The sequence below is a fragment of the Molothrus ater genome, chromosome 10 (assembly GCF_012460135.2).
Source record: "Molothrus ater isolate BHLD 08-10-18 breed brown headed cowbird chromosome 10, BPBGC_Mater_1.1, whole genome shotgun sequence".
NCBI classification, from domain to species: domain Eukaryota; kingdom Metazoa; phylum Chordata; class Aves; order Passeriformes; family Icteridae; genus Molothrus; species Molothrus ater.
The window spans coordinates 6749273-6773667 of record NC_050487.2 but is presented as its reverse complement, the minus strand read 5'-3'; the positions used below and the strand labels follow the sequence as shown (position 1 = coordinate 6773667).

The 24395-nt window shown below is 44.3% G+C and overlaps 1 protein-coding gene across 2 annotated transcripts in view; it reads right to left on the bottom strand.

Moving 5' to 3' along the window:
* Positions 1 to 24395, bottom strand: part of INPP5D (inositol polyphosphate-5-phosphatase D) — a 56429-nt gene that overhangs the window by 24755 nt on the left and 7279 nt on the right. Inside the window, exons 1-3 of one of the 2 annotated variants that reach the window (XM_036389033.2) lie at positions 19703 to 24381; positions 19457 to 19520; positions 107 to 257 (exon numbers count right to left, since the gene is read on the bottom strand). In XM_036389033.2, coding sequence (XP_036244926.1) covers positions 107 to 257; positions 19457 to 19520; positions 19703 to 19791 — 304 coding nt within the window. In that variant the 5' untranslated portion in view covers positions 19792 to 24381. Of the gene's footprint in view, positions 1 to 106; positions 258 to 19456; positions 19521 to 19702; positions 24382 to 24395 lie in introns of those variants that run through there. The other variant, XM_036389032.1, reaches the window with a different exon arrangement.

The window sequence follows — 24395 nt, the reverse complement described above, 5'->3', positions numbered from 1 at the left end:
ATTTTATTGCACAACATGTTCTAATCTCCTGCCTGCACTGCTTATCTCCAGTCAAGAGGTATGAGTCAAGGGTCTGCATCACCAAGTCACATCATGGGTTTCTTACCAGTGTCCTCCTCCAGTTCATCAGCAGCCTCCTCCTCTTCCCGTGGCACTGGATATTTGAGGTGCCATACCAGGCCCATGTTCTCCTTCTTGTAATACTCTATCAGTTCCTCCAGGTTCTGAAAATACTTCACAGGAACACCTTCTGATGCCTGAAACAAAAGAGGTAGTCATGGCATGGATTTCCTACCACACAAATATTGCCACTTGCAGAAGGAAAAACAAAGCCATAGAGGGAGGAAAAAGCCACTGCTGCTGCCCAGAAGAGGACTTGCCCTGGTCTTGCTGCCCATCTGACCACGGGCTCTATGCAGAACAAACAAACAGATAACACATTCCAGCCAGAGTCAGCACAGACACCAACCTCAAAGACTCACTGAAGCCAAATGGAAGAACTCTCTCACTGGGTTCAGGGTGATTGGGTTCACAGCAAAGGAAGATTTTAAATAATTCTCCTGGATTAATCTTTGTATTCTCTCCTTTACTGAGCTCAAAGCCCCTAGACTGTGTTATATTTTCTGGTATCCAGGAAGATTTTTCTGTGAAATTGCAAGGTAAACATGGCTAAATCCAGACGTTAGAATCCCTTCCAGGATTCAAAGGCTCAGAACTGGGTTCAAATGAAACAAGGTGCCACCCACACAGAAATGCTGGGATGGAGGTTTAGAGCATGGCAAGGACTGCAAACACACATGGCATGACACTGTGTGTGCCAGCTGAATTCTGTGACGAAACCTGTCTCAAGCACACCCTGGCCATTAATCTCAGCAATTGGTTATCCACAGAGGCCAAACAGAGGGATAAGGTTTTAGAGGTGTTCAGAGCCAAAGCTTCAGTGTAATTATATCCACACATTGGCACAGTGACTCTGCCTGCAGGAACAGCTGCTATCCCTGCAGCTCTGCCCCTTTGCTTCAACCACAGACCCTACCAAAGACAGACATGGTCTCTCATGGCTCAGTAAAGACCTTCTGACCAAGGGAAAGGACCCTGCATCACCTTCCAAACTGTGCTGAAGTGCCATCCAATCCCAAGGCTACAGCAACGTACAGCCAAAGCTCTGATCCTTCTCCTTGGGGTACCCTCTTCCTGGCACGGTGTTCCTTCTGGACAAAAGGTTTTCCCACAGAAACCAAACCCTGTCTATATCTGCCATAAAAGATCAAGAAGTGGGGGCAGAATGGTAGAGAGCAGTTGTTTTCCATCCCCACAAGGCTGTTGTTCTTGACTTAAAAGATCAACACTGGGAACTGCTCGCAATTGGGCAATCTGAAGGAAGACCTGATCACCCCAATGGCAGGCTTGGCTGGCACTGTTTTGCATGCATAAAACTAAAATTATGTATAGGAAATATGGTTAATTAGTAAGGAATTAAAGCTGTGACTCCAATTTGACATAACATGTTACACAGACATTCTGCCTCTGACTAACAGGCAGGGTATTTAAATTTATTTTGGGATTGCAATGATTGCCGGTAAAAAGTAACACATACAAAGTTTCAATACATGTTTGAACAAGCTTATTTACTTGCCATTTTTCTTTGCTTGGTTTCTTATTCTCTGTGAACTTTTTTGTTTGAAAGGCGAATGCAGAAAATCCAAGAAATTAAACAGGCAAGATGTGAGCAAAAACCACAGCAGAACACAGAAAAATGTCTTCAGTGAGTCCTAGCACTAACAAGATTTCTTTTTAACTTTTCCTAAAGAATAAAATCTCAGGCCAGAAACTGGGACAGTGCTTTCAATAGTGAACTGCATTTGAAGTCATCAGTGCCCTCAGGCCTGCCATTAAAAATACCTTTCATTTTTAGCTACACCTGAATGTCTTTAGAGGCTTAGCAAGGCACATTTTCACAACAGACATGGGTGATGTTTTTGAGAGCTCTGCCTGTAAAGCCTCCTTTTCTGTCTTTCACATAACTGTTTCTGCATTTAACAAGATTTATTATTCTCATACATTGGAAAATATCATGTTCAGCATGAAGGCAATCCTTGGGCAAACACTGGATTATATTTTTGTGAGGCCAGAGACGTTGAAACAAATCATTGGTTAAAACGTCTCATGATCCTACCCAGTATAGGTCAAATCTTGCTCTTCTAGACCAGCACAGACTCTGCACATTCAGAATAACTTATTTACACCAATTAATGCAAATAGTGTCTGGTCCTCCCAGACTCTTCTGCTTCTTGGTGCCAAGTGTGAAGGTTGGGAATCAGGGAAAACCATCAAGAATAAACAGCTCTAATCCATTGTATGTATCCATGTCCTGAAGTCACAGTGCCGCACTGGAACTGACCTGGAATAGTTCAACCAGTCTTCCATGCTTCTCTGTTCATCTTCCAAGCAGTACCTTCTTCTCTGAAGTCCCCATTTTTGTGATTATTCATTGTCCAGCATCCCCCCCAGCAGCCCAGAGGGCACCGTTAGCAGCTCTGGTGATGGGGTGGCAGCACACTCAGCCTCTGTGACCTGCCCATGGCAGTGTTACCCACACTTCATCCTCTGGATTACCCTGGGCTGCCTTCTGCCCACCCGCAGCCCCCACCTGCAGATGGGCTGGAGCTCATGAGAAACAAGACTTGGGGTGGCCTGCTTTGCCCTAAGCTACGCCAAAGGGTACCTGGGAAAAGGCATCAGCCCCATAAGAGCACACACAGAGACCCTAAAACACAAGGACAAACAGAGTCAGGGTTTGCTATGTAGGAGAAAAGCTTTGCTGTCGGTGCTCTTTCACCTCTGGAATCACTGCAGCCTACTCCACTCCTTCTCTTTCCAAACTCCTCCTTCAATTTCCTTTGCTACTTGCCCACCTGCCTGCTTCCCCAGATCTCCCCTGACTGTGTCTGAAGGCCCCTGTCCTGTTACTACACAGCATTCCTGCCACTCTCAGTGCCCAAACACTGTCTTCTCAGCCTTGTTCTGCCCCTCAGCTCCTGCTCTCCCAGGGTGCCTGCAAGAAGACAGACAGCCATGAACAGCACTTTTAAGGCCAAACAGAGTCTTGATAGAAGTGGTAGGAAAGGCTGAATTAGCACTTTTTTCTGCCAAGGATAGTTCAGTCTCTGAAACCATCCTGGTCTTTGTAGTAAGCAGAAGAAGGAGTATTTTGCAACAGGCCTCCTTCCTCTAACTCACTGCACACTCCAAAGTCTATGTTCCAGCTCAAATTCCCCGGCATGGTCAGCCCTAGCTCTCGTGCAGCCTGGCTGGGTGCACACATGAGCAGAGAGGCCCTACTGTCACACACCCCTTCTACTCTGTTAACTTGGCCTACTGCACCCAGCCACCCTTCTTGGTGAAGCCCCCCTTCTCCACCCTCACAGATAAGTGGAATTTGTGGCCACGTCAAGAAGCTGGGCTTTGCGTGCATCTGAATCCAGATGCTCATTCCCAAAGAGAAGCAGCCTCCATTCCAGCAGTGCCAGCTCCTCTGACAGCCCACCTTCTCCAAGTCCAGTCAGGAGGAAAGGGACCAGCTCCCCATGGCACACAGTAAAATAAAGGACAGCATTTCATATTTTAAGACAGAATTCAGCAAAGAACTGAACATGTGCCCCGAGCAGCTGCGCAGAGATAGGTGAGAGCTAAAATAAGAAAATGGGGAACCAGCAGGGTCAGGAGCTCCAACCAGCCATGGCCAAGTACAGAGGGAAGGATGGGCAGCCTCAAACCTGCTCAGCACACACTCATGGTGGGGGTGCTTGAGGATCCTTCCCCACACCACAAAAGGCAGTGGCACCACCTTGCTACACATCAGCTCAGCTATAATGAAAGTCTGAAAGCAAGATCATTTGATTATTCTCATTCATTTACTTTTGTATTATAATTGTTATTATTTGCAAGGACCTCAACAGAGGAAGTGTACGGGAAAGGCTGCACCCCTCCAACACACAGCCATGCCCAGCTGCCCTCTCTGCCTTTTGCCTGCACTATGAAACAAGCTCCTCCCAGTTCAAACACCCCCAAACATCCCCACTCCCCACAAGAGAGCAGGGCACCCTGCTTTGTGCTGCCTCCCTCTGCACAGAAGCACAGCAAACACTGTACATTGTTTGAAATGGGACAGAGAACAGTAAAAGCAAGATTTTGTTGCACTGGCTTCTCCCCTTGGGGAGGGGATGAGAACAAAGCCTACATGACAAACAATAGTCATGTTGTTTGGCACACAAGTGCAAGGTACTCAGATACCGCCTGTGCTGCATGAGCCTCTCCAAATCCAACAGCTCATTATTTTGCTCCCAGCCACAGAGCAAGAGGACCATGACTGAGCCTGTGGTGTGACTCCAGCCAGCGCTGCCTGGGACTGCAGGGATGATGCCTGAGCAGCATCAGTTGAACAAGGAAAGTCTGGTTCAGTAACATTGCTGTGAGTGCACAGGTTGCTGGATGACCCCCCTGAGGGCTGGTCTCTGCCAGCAAGCAAGGAAAGCAGCCCAAATCTGGGACATCTGCTAGGACATCTGCTTTCTTCCCACTTGAACTTGTAGCAAAGGTTTATAGGTGGGGAAGGAAAAGTGGTGGTGGATAATGGAGTATAGGTATTGAGTCAGGTTGTAGATGGTTGTGGAGCACATTACGAAAAACTGGATTGATGGTAAACTATTAATAAACATTCTCCAGACAGCTGCACTGGATGACAGGGGTGAGGCAAAATGCAGCCTAAACTTTACACAAGCTTGTTCTGGATTTTGAGACAGGAAGCAGAGGCAGAACAGGGCACTGTGAACAAACCAAAGCAGGATGGGGCAGCACAGAGCAAGCTGGAGCCACCCCAGCAGAGCCAACAATGAAATCCACTTCCCGTCCCCCTGCCTGCATTTATTAAGTAACTGTTTCCTTAGGGTTATCACAGGAGAGATCTTGTTTTAATTGCACAGTGAATTGTTTCAAGTCATTATAAACGGAGATGGCAAGTGTCATCTCCATAGCAACACACCACATCCCCAGAAATGTGCTCACAGGGCTCATGGGACACCGGGGAGGTGTGGAAGGCAGGCTCTCCTTCCGTGGGGATTCTTCCATCATCCCCGCTGATACCTCAGCTTTGTGCTGATGGCAGCCACAACATATGGAAAGAAAACACCTAGTGAATGTATGCAGTTTAGGGAACAGCCCACAAAACAGCAGAGCTCTACACAGGAATCTGGAGAACAGTGAATCAGAGACTGAGCAGCAATTTTATAATGGGAAGCTACATGCAAAGCAGAAGTCTCTGCAAGATCTATTAATGAGAGTGTCATACAACATGCAAGAAGAAATTCTTCTGCTGTACTTAGTACCATAAAGCTTTAGCTGGACTGCTGTGGCCAGCTTGGGGCACCAATTCTTATGGAACTTATAAGTACCATAAACTATGGTACTTATAAAGTACCATAGAAAGTCCCAAGGAAAATTTCCAAGAAAGACTGAAGAGCTTGAAAATGGGTTTCACACAGAAAGCTCAGAAGAAAGGGACTTGTATGGTCTGGCAAAGGGACAGCCTGGAGATGTCACAACAGCAGACTTACAAGTTTTAAATTCTCTTCTAAAGAAGATGGCAACCAGAGGTGCTGCAAGGCCCTGAGGGACAGCAGTGCCATGCACCCAGGCACTCCTCACAGCCAGCTAGCAAGTGTCTGATCCTGCCTCAGCCCAAAACCAGGGCAACACTGGGCTCAGACACCTGCAAGGCCTCCTGCCTCTCCAAACTCTGTGACTACAGGAAGCCCTCTGCAAATCTCCCAGCTTCCTTTATCCAGATCCAGAACCCTTGAAGAGCATGGCTAAGGCTGAACGTGACCATGCTTTTCACCAGCCTCCCTGCCATTTCACCAGCATCCCAAACCACAACTTTCAGACCTTCCACTTCTGACTCCAGCCCTTTCAGCTGTGAACCTTCTTTCCCATGGGATGTCTTAGTGTCTCCTGTCCCCCAGAGCCTGCCCCCAGTTCTGCATGTCTTTCCAGTTTTCCATTTCCTTCAGTCCTCTGTATGCTCACAGTACAATGGCTGAGCACAACCAGCTACAATTTGCTCTTGTTTTCATACTGAACTGGCTTCTAGGCTGTTCATTTCATAAGGACAGGTACAACTAATGCCTTTAATCACTAGCCTTTGGTTAAATCTTGTGATCCCCTTTCCAAATTCAACCACCTGAACTTTTCAACAGGTTTTTGTATGGCTGTTGACCAGATAATCTGGTCTTCCTTTGTATCTGGTGTATTCAACTAATGCCATCTGGCCAAGAGAACTCCTTGCGAAAGACACTCCAAACACAGTTTTAGTGAAAAGCAGCTGTGAGCATGACTTTAAGAGAAGTTGCATGTGGATTATAAATACATGAAGTAAAAAGATGTAAAGCCCATGCTAAATTAGGAGAGGAACTGGTTAACTTGGGGTTCATTACAACAATTGTATAAATAGATGGCACAGGAAGTCTGGGGCCCTCAGAAGGAAGAGGAAGTGTTTTCCTTTCCTGCGCCAAGGCACAAGGAGGAACTAGGAAACTGATCATCTGGTTATGTTGCTTGAGGCCAAATTTTTCTAACTAGAGTACCTTAAAACAGGTATTCAAACACATACATCAGCATTTCAGTAACAGACAATAAGTTTTCAAAGTTACAAAATTCTTGCAAATACCCACCAGCTTAAATGAAAGCAGTAAATCAGGTCAATTCTACTGTGGTAAGAAAGGCTGGCAGGAACTCTTCTCTTCTTTTAGATTTGAAAAAAATATTATGTTTTGAGGTTTGGAAAAAAAGTTGTCTTCAAAACTGTCTGTTAGCTAGGAAGTCTGGGTGGCATTTTTAAATGTATATTTGGCTCTCATGTAGACAATCTTTTTGTGTTTCACTAAAGAAGTGAACCTAAGAGCTAAGGAATTCCTGGTAAATTGTTTTTAAAGCGTTTTTTAGCAACTTGGCTGTGTTTCACTTTCATTTTGTTAGCAAACCTGCCTTATTTTTAAATCGAATCTTGTGCTAAGAAGTTTCAGGAGCATTTCAGAAAAATGGGATTGTAGACAGGAATCACAGCTGGGAGAAACAGCGACTTTCCAAAATACAAGCCACCCAGAAATGTACTCTAATTTGAATGCAACACCTGGAGCTTGAAAGAAATGGAGCTACCTAGGAGCACAGAGGGAGAGAAGCAAATGTGTGCCTGAGAAAGAGAGGGCTCCTGTGACCTGGAGGGTCAATAAAGAAATGAACTTTATGAGAGGTGAGAACTTGTGGGTTGGCAAGAGAGTTCTGCTGCTGGATAAAGCTCAGCAAGAGGGCCTCTGCCAGGGAACTAAGCATGAGAGAAGAGGTAAGGGGAAGAATCTAGGGAACATGGGCAGAGGATGCTGGTGGGTGGCCAGAGCAGCACTTCCACACTTGGAAAAAGATCATACAAATTTTGTGGAGAATAGCACAGTGTAAGTGCAGTTATAAGTCATACACCTTGAATAAGGTTGGAGGGAATGGAAGGCAAACAGTTGTTGTCTCCTCCAAGGTGAGACATGATGGACGCTTTTTGTCTCATTCCACATTTGGTTTGGTCCTGATATTCAAGTTTGTTAATACATGTCACTTCTGCTACAGTGAACTTTTAAGACTTTGGGTGAAAATCATGGAATTCATAGAGTTCTGGGAAAGAGGGATTCACAATTTCTGAAAGAGATGATTCATGGAAGGAAACAAGGAATTACAATTTAATAACAGCTAAGTATATATTACTTCTAGTTTGTGATCCTCGCTGAAAATCAGACATAAAAAAATATCCGAGTTAAAAAAGGAAAAAAAATAAATTACTGTATTTTCTATCCTATAAAATTAATAAAAATCCTATACAAAATCCTCTGTTCCTCCAGTGCAACTGAAGGATGCCAGTACATACTACCACAAGCTCCATTTCTTTCAGCATGATACTGACTTAAAATACTCTGTGTATTAATTACTCACACTGCATCACAATTCCATTCTTATAAAAAATTAGAAAAAATGGGAATGCTGAAGGTTTCCAATTTTGGGAAAGGCCATCTCACTTTTTTCCTATGTGCAGTGTCATGGAAAGGACATGAGAAGCACAATGCGTTCTTCATTTCAAATACTTAACATGCTCTGTGTGTGTGGAATGTGAGCCAAGTTGCAGTTAATCCTAAAAAAGATCCCGACTCTCATATCCGCCACTGTTGATCTGTTCTGGATGTGCAAGAGTTCTCCTCTGTGTGATTCCATCCAGGCTTCATTCTGGAAGCCTGAAGACTAGCCATGTTCACAGGTAGGCACAGCTCCCATGGCAGAATTGGGACATTTGCAAATTAGGAGAGTCTGATGGAGGAAAGGAATATTGAAAGGAGTTCTCAGTAGAGTATAACTGGCTGCCAGATTTTTATCTCAAGTTCCTTGCTAAACTTCTACATCCTAAAGAAAAATGTATTAGAAGCTCTGGAAGGTAAAGGATTTGTGGAAGTCTTTTGAACTGGCATTCTCCACACATGATAAAGACATAAATCATAAAACCAATGTAATCAAATCGTACTTAAAGACCCCATTCCACTCTGCTCCACCACTCCATGGTTGACATAAAAATATGTTAATTGCCAAATATCCGACTAATATAGTTAGACAGAAGCCAGGAAGAACACCAAACAATTTAGAAAGCACCAAGACCATGTACTTGGGATAGTTCTTCACATTCTTCACACTAAATAAACCATTCAAACTCTGGCCTTCAAAAAGATTTTGCTAATACAGCATACAATGATTCAGCTTGTAGCACCAAGAGAACCCTGCTGAGCAAACAACCCTTTCAGCATTTCTCTGTGATATAATAAATAAGATTTACATCAACAAAAAGCAAACAACAGTGCAGTTTCATGATGGAACATGAAGGACTGGTATTAAATTTAGCTACAGGGTGCAAGTCAGATGAGTTGATGATGAATGAGCAAGGACTTCAGATCCACGAGGATCTGATACATTTTTTTTTAGCACTTCTGTAGTGTGTAGGTGGAATTTAAGTAAAAGTTTTGGAGTATGCTACTTCTAAGAACTTTTGTGAGTTTATCACAAGCCTTGTGCTTTTTGGTTTTCCACCAAAGAACTTCAACACTTGAAGTCAAATGAAAATTTCCATTTTAATTTCTTCATAAAGTATCTAGCTCTAGTGCTTACCAAGATAAGCTTGAAAACATGAGTCCCCAAGAGCTATCAAGGCACCCAAGGCAGCAAATGTAGCACAGTCATTGTTTCTGAAGGCACTCAGTGGAGGTCATTGTTGTGATTCTGTCAGTGCTCTCAGTCCAGCTGACCTTACCTGGACTGGAGAACTATTGAAGGTTACTTGTTTCTTGTGGAAGTTCCCAAGCTTCCTTCAGCTTTTCCCTCTGTAGAAGGCAATAAATATGTACCCAGGCAACTGTGTGTGGTGTTCAGAGTCCTAGGAGAAAGAACTTTTCCCTGAAACAGGTGAAGACGTGCCCACAATGGCTGTGTATGCACAGCTGGGCAGGATCCCTCAGCCCACAGCAGTCATACTGAGCTCCTGGGGATCTTCTCCAACCTGTGCAGCAGACAGTGGAGGATCCATAATCAGCTCTCTGCTTTCCCTGTTGTCCTCTTGGCTGAATGCATCCCAGTTTCAACTGTCACCAAGCACTAAATATGCATAAATTACATAAACTATCCAGTGGGAAAGGAAAAATGTAAGATTAAAAAGGTAATACTTATTGAAGATAAACTGCTGAAGCAAAGCAATGCAGGCAGAGGGTACATGGGTAGCAGCTGCATGCACCACATTGTACTGCATAGTTTTATGGGTATTGCATAATTCAAACCCCTAAGCCATGCACAGTAAGGGTAGAAACCTTAGTTACAATTTCCTGTCTTCAGTCTGCAGAATTTCTCAGGCTTTAGCCACAGCAACTGATTACCATGTTTGAGACACTAAGGACGACCGCTTGTCCTTTCTTTCAAGGGGCTGTCCCTTATTTCATTCAGTTACTGCAAACTCTTAATCAGTTAGAAGCCCTGAGCCATAGCTGCTGACTGAGCAGATACAGAACCCAGCCTGAAGGAGCACCATCATTTAGCAAAACTAACCACAAAACTAAAACCAGAAAGAAAACACCCTTCAAACCCTCTCCTTTTATGTTCTCCCCTAAACCACACTTCTGGAATAAAAATAGTGGATATTGCACATTTTCTGTTACACTTTGGCCCCTAAAATTGGACTCAGGATTTCTGGGTTTGCATGCACATGTACAATGACAAGGCTACCCAGGGCCTCTGTGAGCAACCAGTGCCTGCCTGTGGCTCCTGCCATGGCTGATCACAAGGAACACTTGGCACTAAGCCTGTTAAACAGCACAGGTCACTACAGCCCCATCAAGTTTTGGAGAAAAAGGCTTCATGCAGAGTTGCTTGGAAATTTTAACTCAGGCTTACCAGTCTGCTAACAGAGAGCAACCCGAGCCCACAGGGAGCTTCACCATCCTTGGTCCATGGGGTTTGCTAAACCCAGCTGTGCTCTATGTTGACTTTTAAAATACTGCAGAGGGACAACTTCAGAACCCTGGGATGGAACAGACCTCAACCAGTTTAGACTTTCAGAGGAGAACCAAGACTGAAAACTCTGACAGAAGTACAAACTGAAGATATAAGAAGTCAGACAGCTGGGCAAAGGTCTGGGAACAACCAAAAGCTGCATTGTGACTTCATTCTTTCAGAGGGACTGAAACAACTGAGTCTGAGCTATCTTTGCTAAAGTCTGTTTCATTTCCCTAAACTATTTTGTCATTTGAAATCAAGCCTTGCATGCATTTATGCAGCAATCTGAAAACTCAAGGATGCTAGATTTAATTTAAAAGCTGTAATAACTTCAACCACCATAAAGTAAATTTGAACAGTGTTGGTGAAGCAGACCCTGTTTACCTAAAACAAGTGGAACCAGGACAATACTTTCAGTTGATATTCAAAGATGATTGTATCTTTATATTTGACATTTATGTCAGCAGTATGCTGCAGCCCATGTAGGTTGTACTGGTCCCATTCCCCACGGGTGCAGTGCAGATTGACTGAATGAGATCTAACTGGAGCCCTTGTGATGTGCTGGGTGAGTTCCATGTCTGCATGGAGAGGGATGCAGCCTGCAATGATCCATCTCATCGGCAAATCAAGGTAGATCTCTGAAGAAGAAAGGGCATCTCATTTTCAGTATGGAGTGTGGAAACAATTTTGTAGTGACAGTGATACTTGTCATAAGACTCATTGTAAACAAATCTAATATCAGTATTTTCCAAGACTCATTCCTATCTTAAATGATCAGGACAAAAAGCCTCATACAACACCAACAAAATAATAATTTCTCTTTCTTTGAGAGAACAACTCAAGACTTGCCTGTAAATGATTACTTTCCTCTGTGGCTCATCATCCCTCAAAGCACAGAAGCAATAGAACACACCATTTCATTACCACACAGCTGAGAGGGAAATAATCTGTTCTCTTCCTGAATACCTGAAATTGAGTTATGAAGCTTCATCTGAAATCTTTGGAAATATAAAATATTTCTAGTTGCTTCCCAGCTAGAGCAGCCTATCCTTTGAGGACTGCACCCCATGGACAGGTGACCCACGCCACAAGAGTTTAGGAAAGATTGTTTGTCCGTGGGAGGGACTCACGTTGCAGCAGTTTTGGCAGGACTGGGCTCCTGAGATTGGAGCCACGCTGGAGAAGTTCATGGAGAACTGTCTCCCATGGGAGGGACCCGAGGGAATAACAGAGAAAAAACTCCTCTCCCTGAGTGAATAGAAAAAGATCTTGGGTGACAAACTGACCAAAACCCCCATGCCCTGTCTCCCTGCGCTGCCAGTGGGAAAAGAGAGGGGCTGGGGGGGAAGAAAAGTGTTTTATAGGCTTATTTTACTTCTCATTATCCTCCTCTAACTCTGTTAATAATAAGTTTATCTTACACCTTTAAATTTGAATCTGTTTTGCCTTTAGAGTGTTTTCTCCCAGTCCTTATCTCAACTCATGAGGCCTTCATTAATTTTTTTTTTTCCTCTCCTCTGCCCAGCTGTAGCAGGAGAGGGTGAGTGAACGGCTTTCATGGGTGCCTGGCATTTGGCCAGTGTCAAAAAACAAATATATAAAGGATAAGACAATCAAATGGATGATTGAATGATATGTGACTGTGATATGTGACAACACTAAAGGTAATATCTATCAAATTACTGCAAAATGAGAGTATTTTCTTGTTGATAATGTTGGTTGCATAAGTTTTCAGTTGCTTTTTCTCATCTCCCAGAAGTGTTCCAAAATTTCAGGAAAATTTTCCTTTCGGTAGTCTAGGAGACATTGAGGTGGGTGTATCCCAGGGGCTCATCTCAGGGTTATACATGTTTGTAACTCGATTATTTGCACACCCAAACTCTTGTAACAGAGTGGGGGGAAGATCCAGCAGGGTAGGAGAGAGAGAGGTAGGCTGCTGGGTGTATGACTTTGGGTGGTCAAAGCCTTTCCAAAGGATAACAGGTGAAACAATTACTCTTCTAAAACAGTAATTGTTAAACTGCTTACTGTATAACCACCCTAATCCTTATCTCCTGACTCTGGAAGGATTTTGCAGCTCCTGGAAGCTGCTTTGTACCTTCAGCAAGGATTGACTATTTGCAATTTTCATCTTTAAATGTGGTGAAGGCTTTATAACATAACACAATTATTAGAGGGCAAACAGCAAAAGAAATTGATGACATTCATTTGCATTTCACTCATTATAGGGAGATTTTGTCTGACAGCACATCCAGATAAAAGGAAAAGGGATTTCACTTCATGGTATGCATTAGCTTCCAAATACCTGGTTACATTTTCTGAATGTTGAAAAACAAAATAATATCACTTTAAGTTGATTTAAACCATATTCTCTGAATTATTTTTTTAATATTTCAGGAAACTGGAAACATTCTGGAAGGGTTCAAACTAGACAAAAGCTGGATATGGTTTGTTTGTATGAAGAATTCTGTATACTGAGAGATTCAGGAGCAGGAATGTGTATGTTTCAGGAAATACCTAGCTCTCTTATTAAGTGCTGGTTCTTTCAGCTTTCCAAAACCTGTGTAGTGCATTAAGTTCATTTCTACCTCAGATGCAAGAATTGAAAAAAACATTTCTCTTGTATAAACAGATCTGGATAGTTTGCAGAAACATGAAATACATGCATTTTGCTAAGCCCTGATCGTAAAATATTTTCAGTCCTACATGTAAAGTGCTTTGCAAACTGATTAAAATCAACATTAAATTATACTGAAAAATATTCAAATTTTAACATCTATATTTTTTGGTAATAAAATGAAGTTTAATATAATTAAATTATGGTTTTGCACATACTAGAAATGTGCTGCCCTAATCACGCTTCAATACATTGTTTATGAGTATTGTCTGATTGTTCACTTGTCCCTTCTTTCTATCCAAGAAAAGTGATTAACCCTGATTAATCTCTCAGACCTGCAGTTCCAACAGAGTCCCACAAGCACAGTGAGTTTTCCATGGTAACAGATAACTCAGGTGAAATCTGTTCCATTCTCATCATCATCTTTTCTTTAGACAACCTCTGTGCAACCTGCAAGTGGCATTTTGGACAGACCTGTGCCAGCCCTGTCTTCACTGCAGCCCATGAGGCTGCACAGGCACAAACACCTCCCAGAACTGCGACAGAAACCATAAGTGGTGGATGGCTGAGCCTCGCCTGAAGCACTTTACTTTGTTTTATCACCCAGCTCCAGAGCAATTTCGCAGTAGAAAGGTTTTGATCAGATACAGATAGATTATCAAAGTCCAGAGCAAATCACAAATTCCTGTTACAGAAAACCTTTTGGTGGCCACATGAGCCAGAGCAGCACAGCACACTGAGATTACAGCGCAGCAACAAAGAGAACAAGGAAAACTAGGCATCTCTCTGCAAAGGGCTGACAATGGACTTGGTACTGCACATGGCACAGGCAGACAGTGTCTCTGACGTTGGTGACAGCAGCAGTGACACCAGGAATGCAGGAACTGAACTAAACTCACAGCTCTTATCAGATGCTGCTAGCAGGACAGCAGCCAGCTCTAGAGTGGGTTTGCACACCGGATGGGGCCTCTGCCCCAGCTCCACCCTGCAGGACTCACAAACAGAGGCAGAACTTGTCTTGCTCAGGAGCAGGCACAGTCTTGCTGACAGTGATGCGGCAGACACCCCTCTCATTGTGCCTCTTGCCCATCCCAGGAGAGAGAATCTCATTTGTTCTGGCATATTTAGTCAACGCAGTGTACAAATCAAGATAACTCCCAAAATATGTGCTTCTAGAAGTGGATTGGGAGGGAGGGTTTCAGCAGAAAGCCCTGTACAGTGTTTAGGGCTTCCGCTACCTCCTGGGAGCTGCAGAGCACACTGGTGATCTGCTCTTAGTGTCACTTGGCACCGTGAGTCACAGCTGCTGGCCTGCTTTCTAACGGCTCACATAGCACTATTTGTTTCCTGTTACACAAAGCCCCGTGTCAGACTAGAAGAAAATTACCAGAAAAAGAAAAAAAAAATAGCCATACCATCACTCACTGTAAAACAGTGTTGCCAGGGTATCTATAATTTTCACTGAAGTTAGGAAAACACAAGTAAAAAGGGTCAGGCCCTCCCTTTACAACATGTAACAAGTATAAATGTAAGTAATTTTTTTAAATAGTTGATTTCAGCACAAATGCAAGAAGTGCTCAAGCACACAGGAATGATGATCTGGTGCTATGACTGCAAAATGAATATTTCCCATGTTTCCCCATGGAGCAGGAAGATGCATACACACTGCTGCTTTCTGTCAAAGAGCTGGGCAGCTAGGACAGCCCAGGGAGATGAAGAGGGAAGAAAAACAGGCTGTAACTTTAAAAATATTAATGGGTTCCTTACTGTAATACAGTCTCTTGTACAGCATGAGAAGAAGGCTGCTTTTCCTGATCCCTTCTCACAACAAGGTAATCCACAAAACTCTGGAGTTGGTGAAACAGTTTTGTTCAAAGCAAAGGAGGAGTTATTAAAAAATGAAGGGCCTTGGAGCATGTGCTATGCAAGGCATAGTCTTTGTTCAACACCCTTTCCTCCTATTAATGTAAAAAAAGATGATGCATCAGGTTAGGATTTTTCCATTTTTTTTTTTCATCTTTCGGGGAATTTTCTCCCATTTGTTGCCTAAGAGATAATAAAGATGATACTTAAGAGAGACAAAGACGTAGCCATGGAGGAAGGGGAAGGGTGCAGTTCGCTGCAGTCTGTTAGCTCAGGGGCTTTCTCTTTGGAAGTGCAGAAATGCCACGAGATTTTGGCTGGGGGATGAGGGGCTGATCTCAGCATCTCACTCACTGTTGGGATTGGAAGGGAGACGCTGCTGCTGCTGCAGGGAGAATTCGCTGCCACCGCGGAGTTCTGTCCTTCACTGGCTCCCCTTACTGTGGGTGAGCCTCTGCTCATCAGAGCAGCCGTGGGACCGGGACCTTGTTAACACCTGATCTCACTGGGAAGGACCCTCACCATCTACCCAGGTGCCTCAGGGGAAAACTCCTCCTCACTCCAAGGGAGCGGCTCCCAGCTGCCCTCAGGAGCCCGGCTGCCACTGCACAGCCCCGGCCATGTCAAGTTCAAAATTGCTTATCTGGACCTTTTCAAAAGGGTGATCCAGTTTTTCCATCTGAAACAACACTTTTCTTCAACATCCTGGCAACACTATGATTATGATATGGCAGGCAAGAGAAATTCCTTACCATGCTAACTGCTGCAGATATAGAATCCTAATGGCAGATCACAATCCATGCCATAAAACACTGGAAGGACATTTGCCAATATTTTTTTCTTCAGCCTGAATGCAAAAGCGCACCTTTGTATGCAAAAATGTGTACTTCCCCTTCTTCCACCTGTCCTTGAACAGTTAATTTAACCATGCAAAAAATGACACCATCATTCCATTAGGCTGGGACCAGGCTTCAGAAAAATGAAATGTACTCTCCAAGACTTAACAAAAAAAGTAATGCAACTTGCAGCTTTAAGGGTGAAAAAACTCCACAGAGTGGCAGAGGGAGAGCTGTCATATCACATGAGCTGTGTATGTAGCTGTGATATGACAGATCTTCTAAATCTGCTGTCATCAAGAAAAATTCCTGACAGACAACAGTCCAGATCTGGGCAGGAAGACAGTCCTTTTTTTAGGAAGAAGCACTGTGCAGGTTAAAAAAAAAAGTCACATTGATAATCAGGGCTCATACTTGTAATCAATACAGGCCTATCTCAAGATTGAGTATTGAATCTTTCCTCTATAATTTTTATAAACCAAGAAATGAGAAGCATCTACTGATTGCTGAATTAATTTAACACCTGATCTAGTTCCATAGGATTAGTAGACCCTTTCCTTTATTAATGGGATTTTTTAAAATGTCACATTCCATCCTAGTCAACATCTTTTACATCCTTGCAAAGAAGTAATCTTTTCAAAAATCTGATCTTTTAAGACACATGAAGCAGTTTTTGTTTTATCCAAAAATCAATACACAAGCAACCAAAAAAAAAAGCCTGGCCCAGCTGGAACACTGTAGCAAGAGCAGCAGCCAAGAACACAGGACTGTTTTTACTCTGAGCTTTAATTATAACTCTCCCTGCATCTTTCTCTTGCTGGAAGAAGCCAGCCCCTTTCATTTGCCTCTACCTCAGAACTGGAATAAGGCAGCACAAAGCAGGAGGTGTCGTGTCTTCAAAACATGAGTTAACAACACACTCTATTTAGCCTACCCCTGGTATTCAACCTACAGCTCCTGGCAACCCAGCTTGCAAAGGTACTCCACCACAGTTGCTCTGCATTCTGTGACACAGGAACAAGAGAAATCCCTTGCAACCACAACATGGGACCCAAGAGAATCTCACAAATTTCTTGTTCATAAACCTTGATCCAGCAGGAGAGCTGCCCATTGCTACAGCACAGGGAAACAAAGATTTCTCATGGCTGCAGTGCTTTAAGCACTGTATATGTACAACTCTGCAGACAAGAGTTGTGCATGAAAACAGGCCCTTTGTCACCGCAGAAACAATCATGGATCCAGTATAAATTGGGAAGCACAACTCACACCTTCCTGGGTTGTAATGTCCAGAACTCCCTGCACAGACCTTCACTGGCAGGTGCTGTGAGCAGCCTGTGCCCCAGTGCTCTCCAGAGAGCAGCTGCACACAGGTACATTGCTCTCTGCTCAGGTTTCAAACTCTCTTGTCACTCATGGCATCTGTGTCCTGCTAGAACAGGCTCCAGGCCAAGCTGCATGTCCAGCATTTCTCACAGGATCTGCAAGCAGGGCAGCTGAGGGATGAGGAGGGGACACAGCTTGCCCAGGGCACAGAGGGACAAAGTGTGGGGCTGTGTGGGCGGCTGCCTTTGCAGATACCTTCTGGCCTGCCTTTCTTCCTCTCCCACAGGGCAAAACCCAACATAGGATCATATCTGTGCTTTTTTTCCAAAAGACAAAGCAGCTGCCAAACTCATACCACAAAGTTATTCAGAATTAGGGTTCCACAAGTTCCCCTCATCATACTGCTGCCAGTGCAAAGAGCAAGGACACCATTAGCAGTGCCAGGGTCCCATGGCAGCCATGCCACAGAGCTGGTGTGGGAAATAGATAGCTGTGCCCATTGCCTGGGCCTCAGGTGTCCCCCAACGCTCCCCCTGTCTGTGAGGCTCCATCTGTGAGCTCTCTGGCACAGAGAGACCCTGATCTCTGCAGCTGCTCTGGATACTGCCAAAGATAAACACCATATCACCTTCTGGGTTCATAGCACCACCACATCACATCAGCACAATGCACCAAAATACACTCTTTAGGACAGAATGGCTGGGATATATCAGAAGATGGAGGAATGTGAAGTATCACTACAAAGAGCCTACAGCACAGTGTGTGGAGCCAGGTGGGAATGGCAAGATATTGGTTCCAGCTGGGTGCTGGTCCCAGGCTTGCACCCAGCCGAGCCTGCACAAGTTCCTCTGCACAGTGTCACCCAGTGCTCCATGAAGAGGGGTGAACTCTGGTGACATGCCATAGTAACACTACAGACCCAGGTCATGTCCAGCATAGACTCCTGCTGCCAGTTCCTCCTCAGAAACAGAAGTGCAAGTGAGGCAGAAGAATCTCAATGGCTCTGGGGAATCCAGCTGTCAAGGCCAACAGGGCCATAGTGGCTGACCCTGGGCACACAGTCCTCTGGAGCACAGCACCAAGAGCCTGGAGTTAGCCTTGGAGGCAATACAGCTGTGTCTGTGCAGAGCTGCATCTGAGTGGGGCTCCTGAGAACAGCCCAAGATACACAAAAGTAGGTCTCCAAAGAGCCAAGCTGGATGTGTGCACCCAGGACACACAATCCATCATTCTTACCAAAAGCCCACAGCTGAAAGCAAGCTGCCAGCACACAGCTGTTCTCACTAACTCATTACTCTAGTTTCAGATATGCTGCCTCTTAGTGGAGATCTCAAAAAACACTGATAACCCCAAAGCACGTGAGGAAATACTCAATTAACATGGTGCATGAGAGATGTATAAGCTGCTCATGAGGTTGGTAGAAATCTGATTTATAGTATGGGAAGCTAGTTGTCAACTGAAATGGGAATTATTGCAGAACCACTCTGAATAGCAAGGCAGACTGGGTAGCCTGGGAATTTCCATTCCATACAGCAGGGAATGCCCATGCAGCACTGACTGTGCCAAGAGCATGAGTCAGCTGCAGCCCCCACTGTTGCCCAGTAAACCCATGCCCAGTTCTTGGGGCTGTAGGAGACCATGCCTCCCTCCCCACCCCAAATTTCACTATTTATATTAAAAAAAAAAGAGGCTGAGAGGTGGCACCGGAAGGGGAAGTGGCACCGGAAGGGGAAGTGGCTCATTTAGGCTCCTAAATCAAAATAGGAATAAACAGAACATCGGAAATTCCTGCCCTCAGTCTTGGTACTTTCTGGATCCTGAGACCAGAACTCAATTTACATTCTCTGGGTGTAGGCAACTGTGCTGCAGTTTTGGATTGAAAAGATTCATGATGTATTGATAAGAGGTTGGCTTCAGAGGAGAAATTATTCCACATGCTGAGCTTCTCAGTTACATAAAACATGGCTGTGCCACTGAATAGAAGGCATGTGTGTTAGAGTGTGCCGATGGCCACAGCTATGGACTGGACTGGAGACTGAAATCTCCACAGCAGTGGAGTGGAGACCAGCAGTGTACTGGCCTGACATTAGTTTAATTCCTTATATATTTTTTTTTTCTCTTGGTGTTAGAATTACTTTGAAAACCAGCAGTTCTCATATACATTTTTGTGGAACCAAATAGTACAGAGATGGCTTACCTGGACAATTAGTTTATTTTCTTTATCGGGCAGAATTCGGTATGTATAAACGCAATTCCGGTACCTGGAACAGACCACAGGTGATATGGTTAGACCATGTCCAGAAGGGAATCTCACTATGGCATCCCTCCCTGTGAGAAAAGACATTGGAAAATCCTGAAACACATAGATTGCTTCATGCACAAGGGTTCTAAAATATTTCTCTTTCTTACTTTCTTTTCCTGGAGCCTGCGGACTAACACAAACCTGAGGTGTTCCTGGTCACTGAAACAGGAACATCTGCTTGCAGATGTCACTGCAGAAAGTGATATCAGCATTAGCTCAGAGGGAGTCATTCCACTCTTCTTCTGGCCGGAAAGAGAGAAAATACCAAGTGGCTCTAGCTGTCAATAGAGCAGGCGTCTCAGGAAGAAATGAAAAAGCAGAAATCCAAAAGACAAAGGGCCAAAACCAGAAATAAATGAGTAAACTGAAGGGCTAGAGCATTGACTTGTATTGGAAAAAGCAAACTATATATTTCAGCTAAATCACAGTACAACATCTGATTGCCAGGCACATTTCTATCCACAAATCCTAAACAACAGTTTAAATGAAAACCCATCTCACCATCCTGGTGTGGATGCACACTGTACATGTGCATCTGTAGGGCACCCACAACAAATACTTTGTCCCAGTTAAGTTCAATTAGATTCTTATTAAGGGGGGATAGAGGAGTCTTGTGTTCAGTGGAGGGTCACATCAATGCACAGGAGCCCAAGGGAAGCCTGAACAGCACTGTAAGCTTAACCTCCCTCAGCAGCTGCTGAGCTTTGTGTGGTTCACCCAAGAAATATTGACTAGACAATATATTTTTACCTTTCTCACAACAAAAGATTGATCAAATCTTTTAAGTTATCTGCAAAGCACTTAAAAGATACAATATCGCTTTGAGCCACCAAAAGGTGCAGATTCAACCCCTTCCTTCTCAAAAGAAAAAACAGAATTCACACTCAGATCTTCCTTGGTTGTAAAAGAAACACTGCACTGTCTGTGGAATTGTCACAAAATGTGGGCTGAGGTCATCCCCCCACCTGGGGAGACGAGGCAAATCAATAAACATGCTAATCTCTCTTAGAGTTGTAATGTGAATCTATTCATCATATGCCTTTCAGAATCATTCCACACAGGAGAGAGGAGACTGCCAGGATTTCAGGCAGCCTTATACAAGGAGTCACAAAGAGACATTGGAAATGAAAATAAATTCCTCGTAGATCATAGCTGAGTTTCTCTAGGATGTCTGGAGGACATGTATCCACATGAACGTGTGTCTTTTGATAGCATTAATGCAAAGGATGCAGAAGAATTCAAGCTGTTTCTAGAGCTCATTTCACAGGCATCTATTTATTCATACATCTGGTACAGAGCTGGAAGTCACAGACATGATCCTCAACAGCTAGGACAGCTACAGCACTGCTAATTCCACCAACACTGGGACAATCAGTGCCAGGTGAGGATATGAGCCAAGGAAGAGCATGGGGTTTGTTTTTATGTGTCAGTGCAGCTCTCTTACACCATTTACTCCTGCTGATATCCAAATAGAGCTAAGCAGAATTATTCATGCAGCAGACACAATTTGTGTGTGTGGAGATTATGAAACTGATAAATGAAGCAGCCCAATGGCTCCTGCTCACAAGAGGACTCTCATGTGGCCTTCACAGAAAGTGGCCCATCACACAGACAGTTCAATGCTGCTCTCATAATGCTTGTAAAGAGGTTTAGGCTGAGGACCAGTAAGATCAGTATAAGAACAATGAAAGAAGGGCAGTTGGGTGAGACAGGAGAAGGGAGAAACACTCCTAGGATCAAAGGAGAATCCTGCTTGCCAGTCCCCTAATTTAGTGCATGTGGATGGGGAAGACCAGGATTCTTACTCCATTTTTACCCTTAGGCTTCCTCTCCTCAGCATCCTGACTGACAAGTTATGTGGTCCCATTTGCCACCACATTCTAGGTCCTCCCTAAAAGGTGGGTTGAGTTCAGAATTGTTCAGCCATTGTTCAGGCTGTCCATGTGGAGGATAAATAAAACATCAGTCTCCAAGTACTTGCCATCTGCCTGTCCTCTTAACCAACCAGAGGAGGTAACAGTGTGACAAGGCAGGCATTTTCTCACTCCTCTCCTGCTATATGTTTTTATGCACAGGTGATAATGTGCATATTGGGAGTGTCAGAGCACTGAACAGGGCTGCTGTGCTAGGCCTGATGCCATGTGCCAAGTGCACCATGAGAGAGGCACGGCATTGGAAAGGACATCTCGCAGGCAGGGTCCTCTTAGAGGGGTCCCAAAGCTGCAGCTGGTCCTTGACTGTCACCTCTAGAAGTGTTGTCGGTCCTGCAGCCATTCATGGAGGAACTGCCAACAGAAGATCCCCTGGAGGAATGGTACCAGTTTAGGTGCAGGGAACACTAAGCAGGCTCTTTTGGATTTCAGGATTCAGGCATTCCCCTCCAGGTGAGTAAAAGACCCCGTTTCTTGTCAATAGACTGACAGATCAAATGATTTAGGCACAGAGAAAGGAGGAGGAAAAGGGCTTTGTTTCTTGCCTTTTATGGGGCAGCGTGACCAGAACAGGGGACAGCTGTGCAGGGGGAGGAGCATTTCCCAGCCTTTCACTCTCTAAATGCTGCTGCTCTAAGTTTCAGAAAAGGAGGCAAGGCACTCTTAAAAGGCTCTCCAAATACACCTCCTCCACTTGTCTATATTTATACAAACCCTGTTTTTCTAAAGCAGCTCTTCAATGAAATCAATATTTCATTCTATTATATTATAATAATAAATGCTTTTGCTGGATCTTGATTGATCTACCCAGTAAATATTAGAACTTTGTAGAATATGACATTTCTTTTTCAGAGCAAATTTCATGTTTTTTCGTTTTCCTTATGTATACAGAGTTGACACCTGCTCCTTTTCAACATAATTCTCTTTTATGGAAACAATTTGCAGTCAACCTTTCAATTCCCCACTCTCCCGTTCTTTGTCTCCAGCCTCTCTATTTTTTAAACGAAGTAACTGAAGAGCTCAAACTTCAAACACCTCCCAGTCAATAGCACAGCTGAAACTGATACATCTCTGAGGAAGTTTTCAGCTTCAGCAAAGGTGCCCATTTTGTGGAGATGATGTTCAGAGGGAAAGACTTATTCACCACCTCTCCACAAACTAACTGCAAGCCAGCATAAGCTGAAAGCTTCTGTCAGATCGTTTGACAGCAGTCTGTGTGATGTTTCCCAGGCTGTAATTAATGCCAGCCCTTTGCACCTCTGATCCAGCTGCTCTTGGCTGGCAAGGCTGGGTGCTCCCCAGTTCTTTAATCAAGCCATTCATATTAGCTACCTCAGAATGGATTTAAGAATATAACCTTTGGCTCCCGGTTCAGAAAATCATGGTCATTATATTGTTTCTGTTTCCTGATCCCATGTCTCTCAAGTCACAAAAGGCTTTCAAAGCTGGCTGCATAAACATTTACAATGGAAAAACTTATGCAAATGCATGTTAGTAGGCCTTTCTGCAGCACCTTCCCTTTCTATAATCCCTACCATCCCTTGGTGAAAATATTTTGTGTACACACTGGTTACAAGTCGAATCAATGGGGTAATACTAAAATCACTTAATGAAAGCAACAGTCTGTTCTAGTAAATTGTTCCCTGACTGACCACTCAGGCCCTCAGCTCCTGTTACAGGATTTTTTCTCCTCCTTCCTGCTAGTACTGGCTGTTCATCTGCAGCTGCCCTTCTTTCTCTGCTCCCTCCAGAAAGACAAAACTCTTCCCTGTGTTGTTTCAAGCACCTTATCAGGCAGGCACTGAGGCTCTCTGTGCCTTGTGAAGACACCCACTCCCCAGCCACCACTCCCTGGCAGTCCAACACCTACACCCACGGGGCAGTCACCCAGCCCCATGGCACTCAGCAGCCGACAGTGTTGTCAGTAGAATCTGACCTCAGAGACAAGCAGTTAGCTCAGAGTTATAAACAGCAGCACCACCTTCACCACTACAAGAAATATACTTTCAGACAGAAAATGAGAAACCTGCTAGCAATGTTTGTAATGTAATATGGGGTAAAGATTAAATTAGTTGCATCAATCTGCTGCAAAAAATGGCAGCAAAGAGGATCTGATAGAGTCCCACAAGGGCTCTCTTGATCTCTCCTAAGCAAGGAGCAACTGTCTGATCTCTCTGTAAGACAAAGTTAAATGTCTCAGATTTTACCTATTGACTTCAGTTTCCTCTCACTCCTGCTTTCCTGCCTCCAGGAAAAAACTGCCACTCACAAACCCAGGGCAGGAGGCCTTGCTCTCTGGTTCCTGACCTAACCCAGAATGAGGGGATCAGGGCTGCCAGCACTTCTCTCCCTCTTCCCCACATGAAACGTTTACCCCGTGAGCCACATTAATGATGCAGGTGGAATCACTGCTCTGCTGGGTATCCTATGCACAGCTCCAGGAACTATTTCAAGCCTTTTGCTGAATGCAACACAGTACAAGCAGGGAGCTCAAACATACACTGAACCAGAGCAAGAAAAGTGCCTGGGAGGTCCCAGGCTCGGGACTGGGGTCACTAAAGATAAATATTTGACCCAAGTTGTTAAGACACTCCAGAAGTTCAAGAGGTTATTTTCTCTCAAAGCACAGCAGCAGTGCCTTTGACCATTCTCTCCTTTAGAATCAGGGGCAAGAGCAGCATGAGCAGTACAGCAGTACATAAACCATGGGTTTATTCAGCCTGGCTCCTAACCCTTCCCCACCCCATGGCCCAGTCTGGTAAAACCAGCGGTGCTCTGAGGAAGGCTGCACGTTCCCAGTGAGTACAGCACCTGTTTGCCTGTGTGCAGGGGAGGAGGCAGGAGTGACCCCTGCCCAGCAGGGTCAGCAGTGTGGGCAAGGGCGCGGAGAACGCTGTACTTAC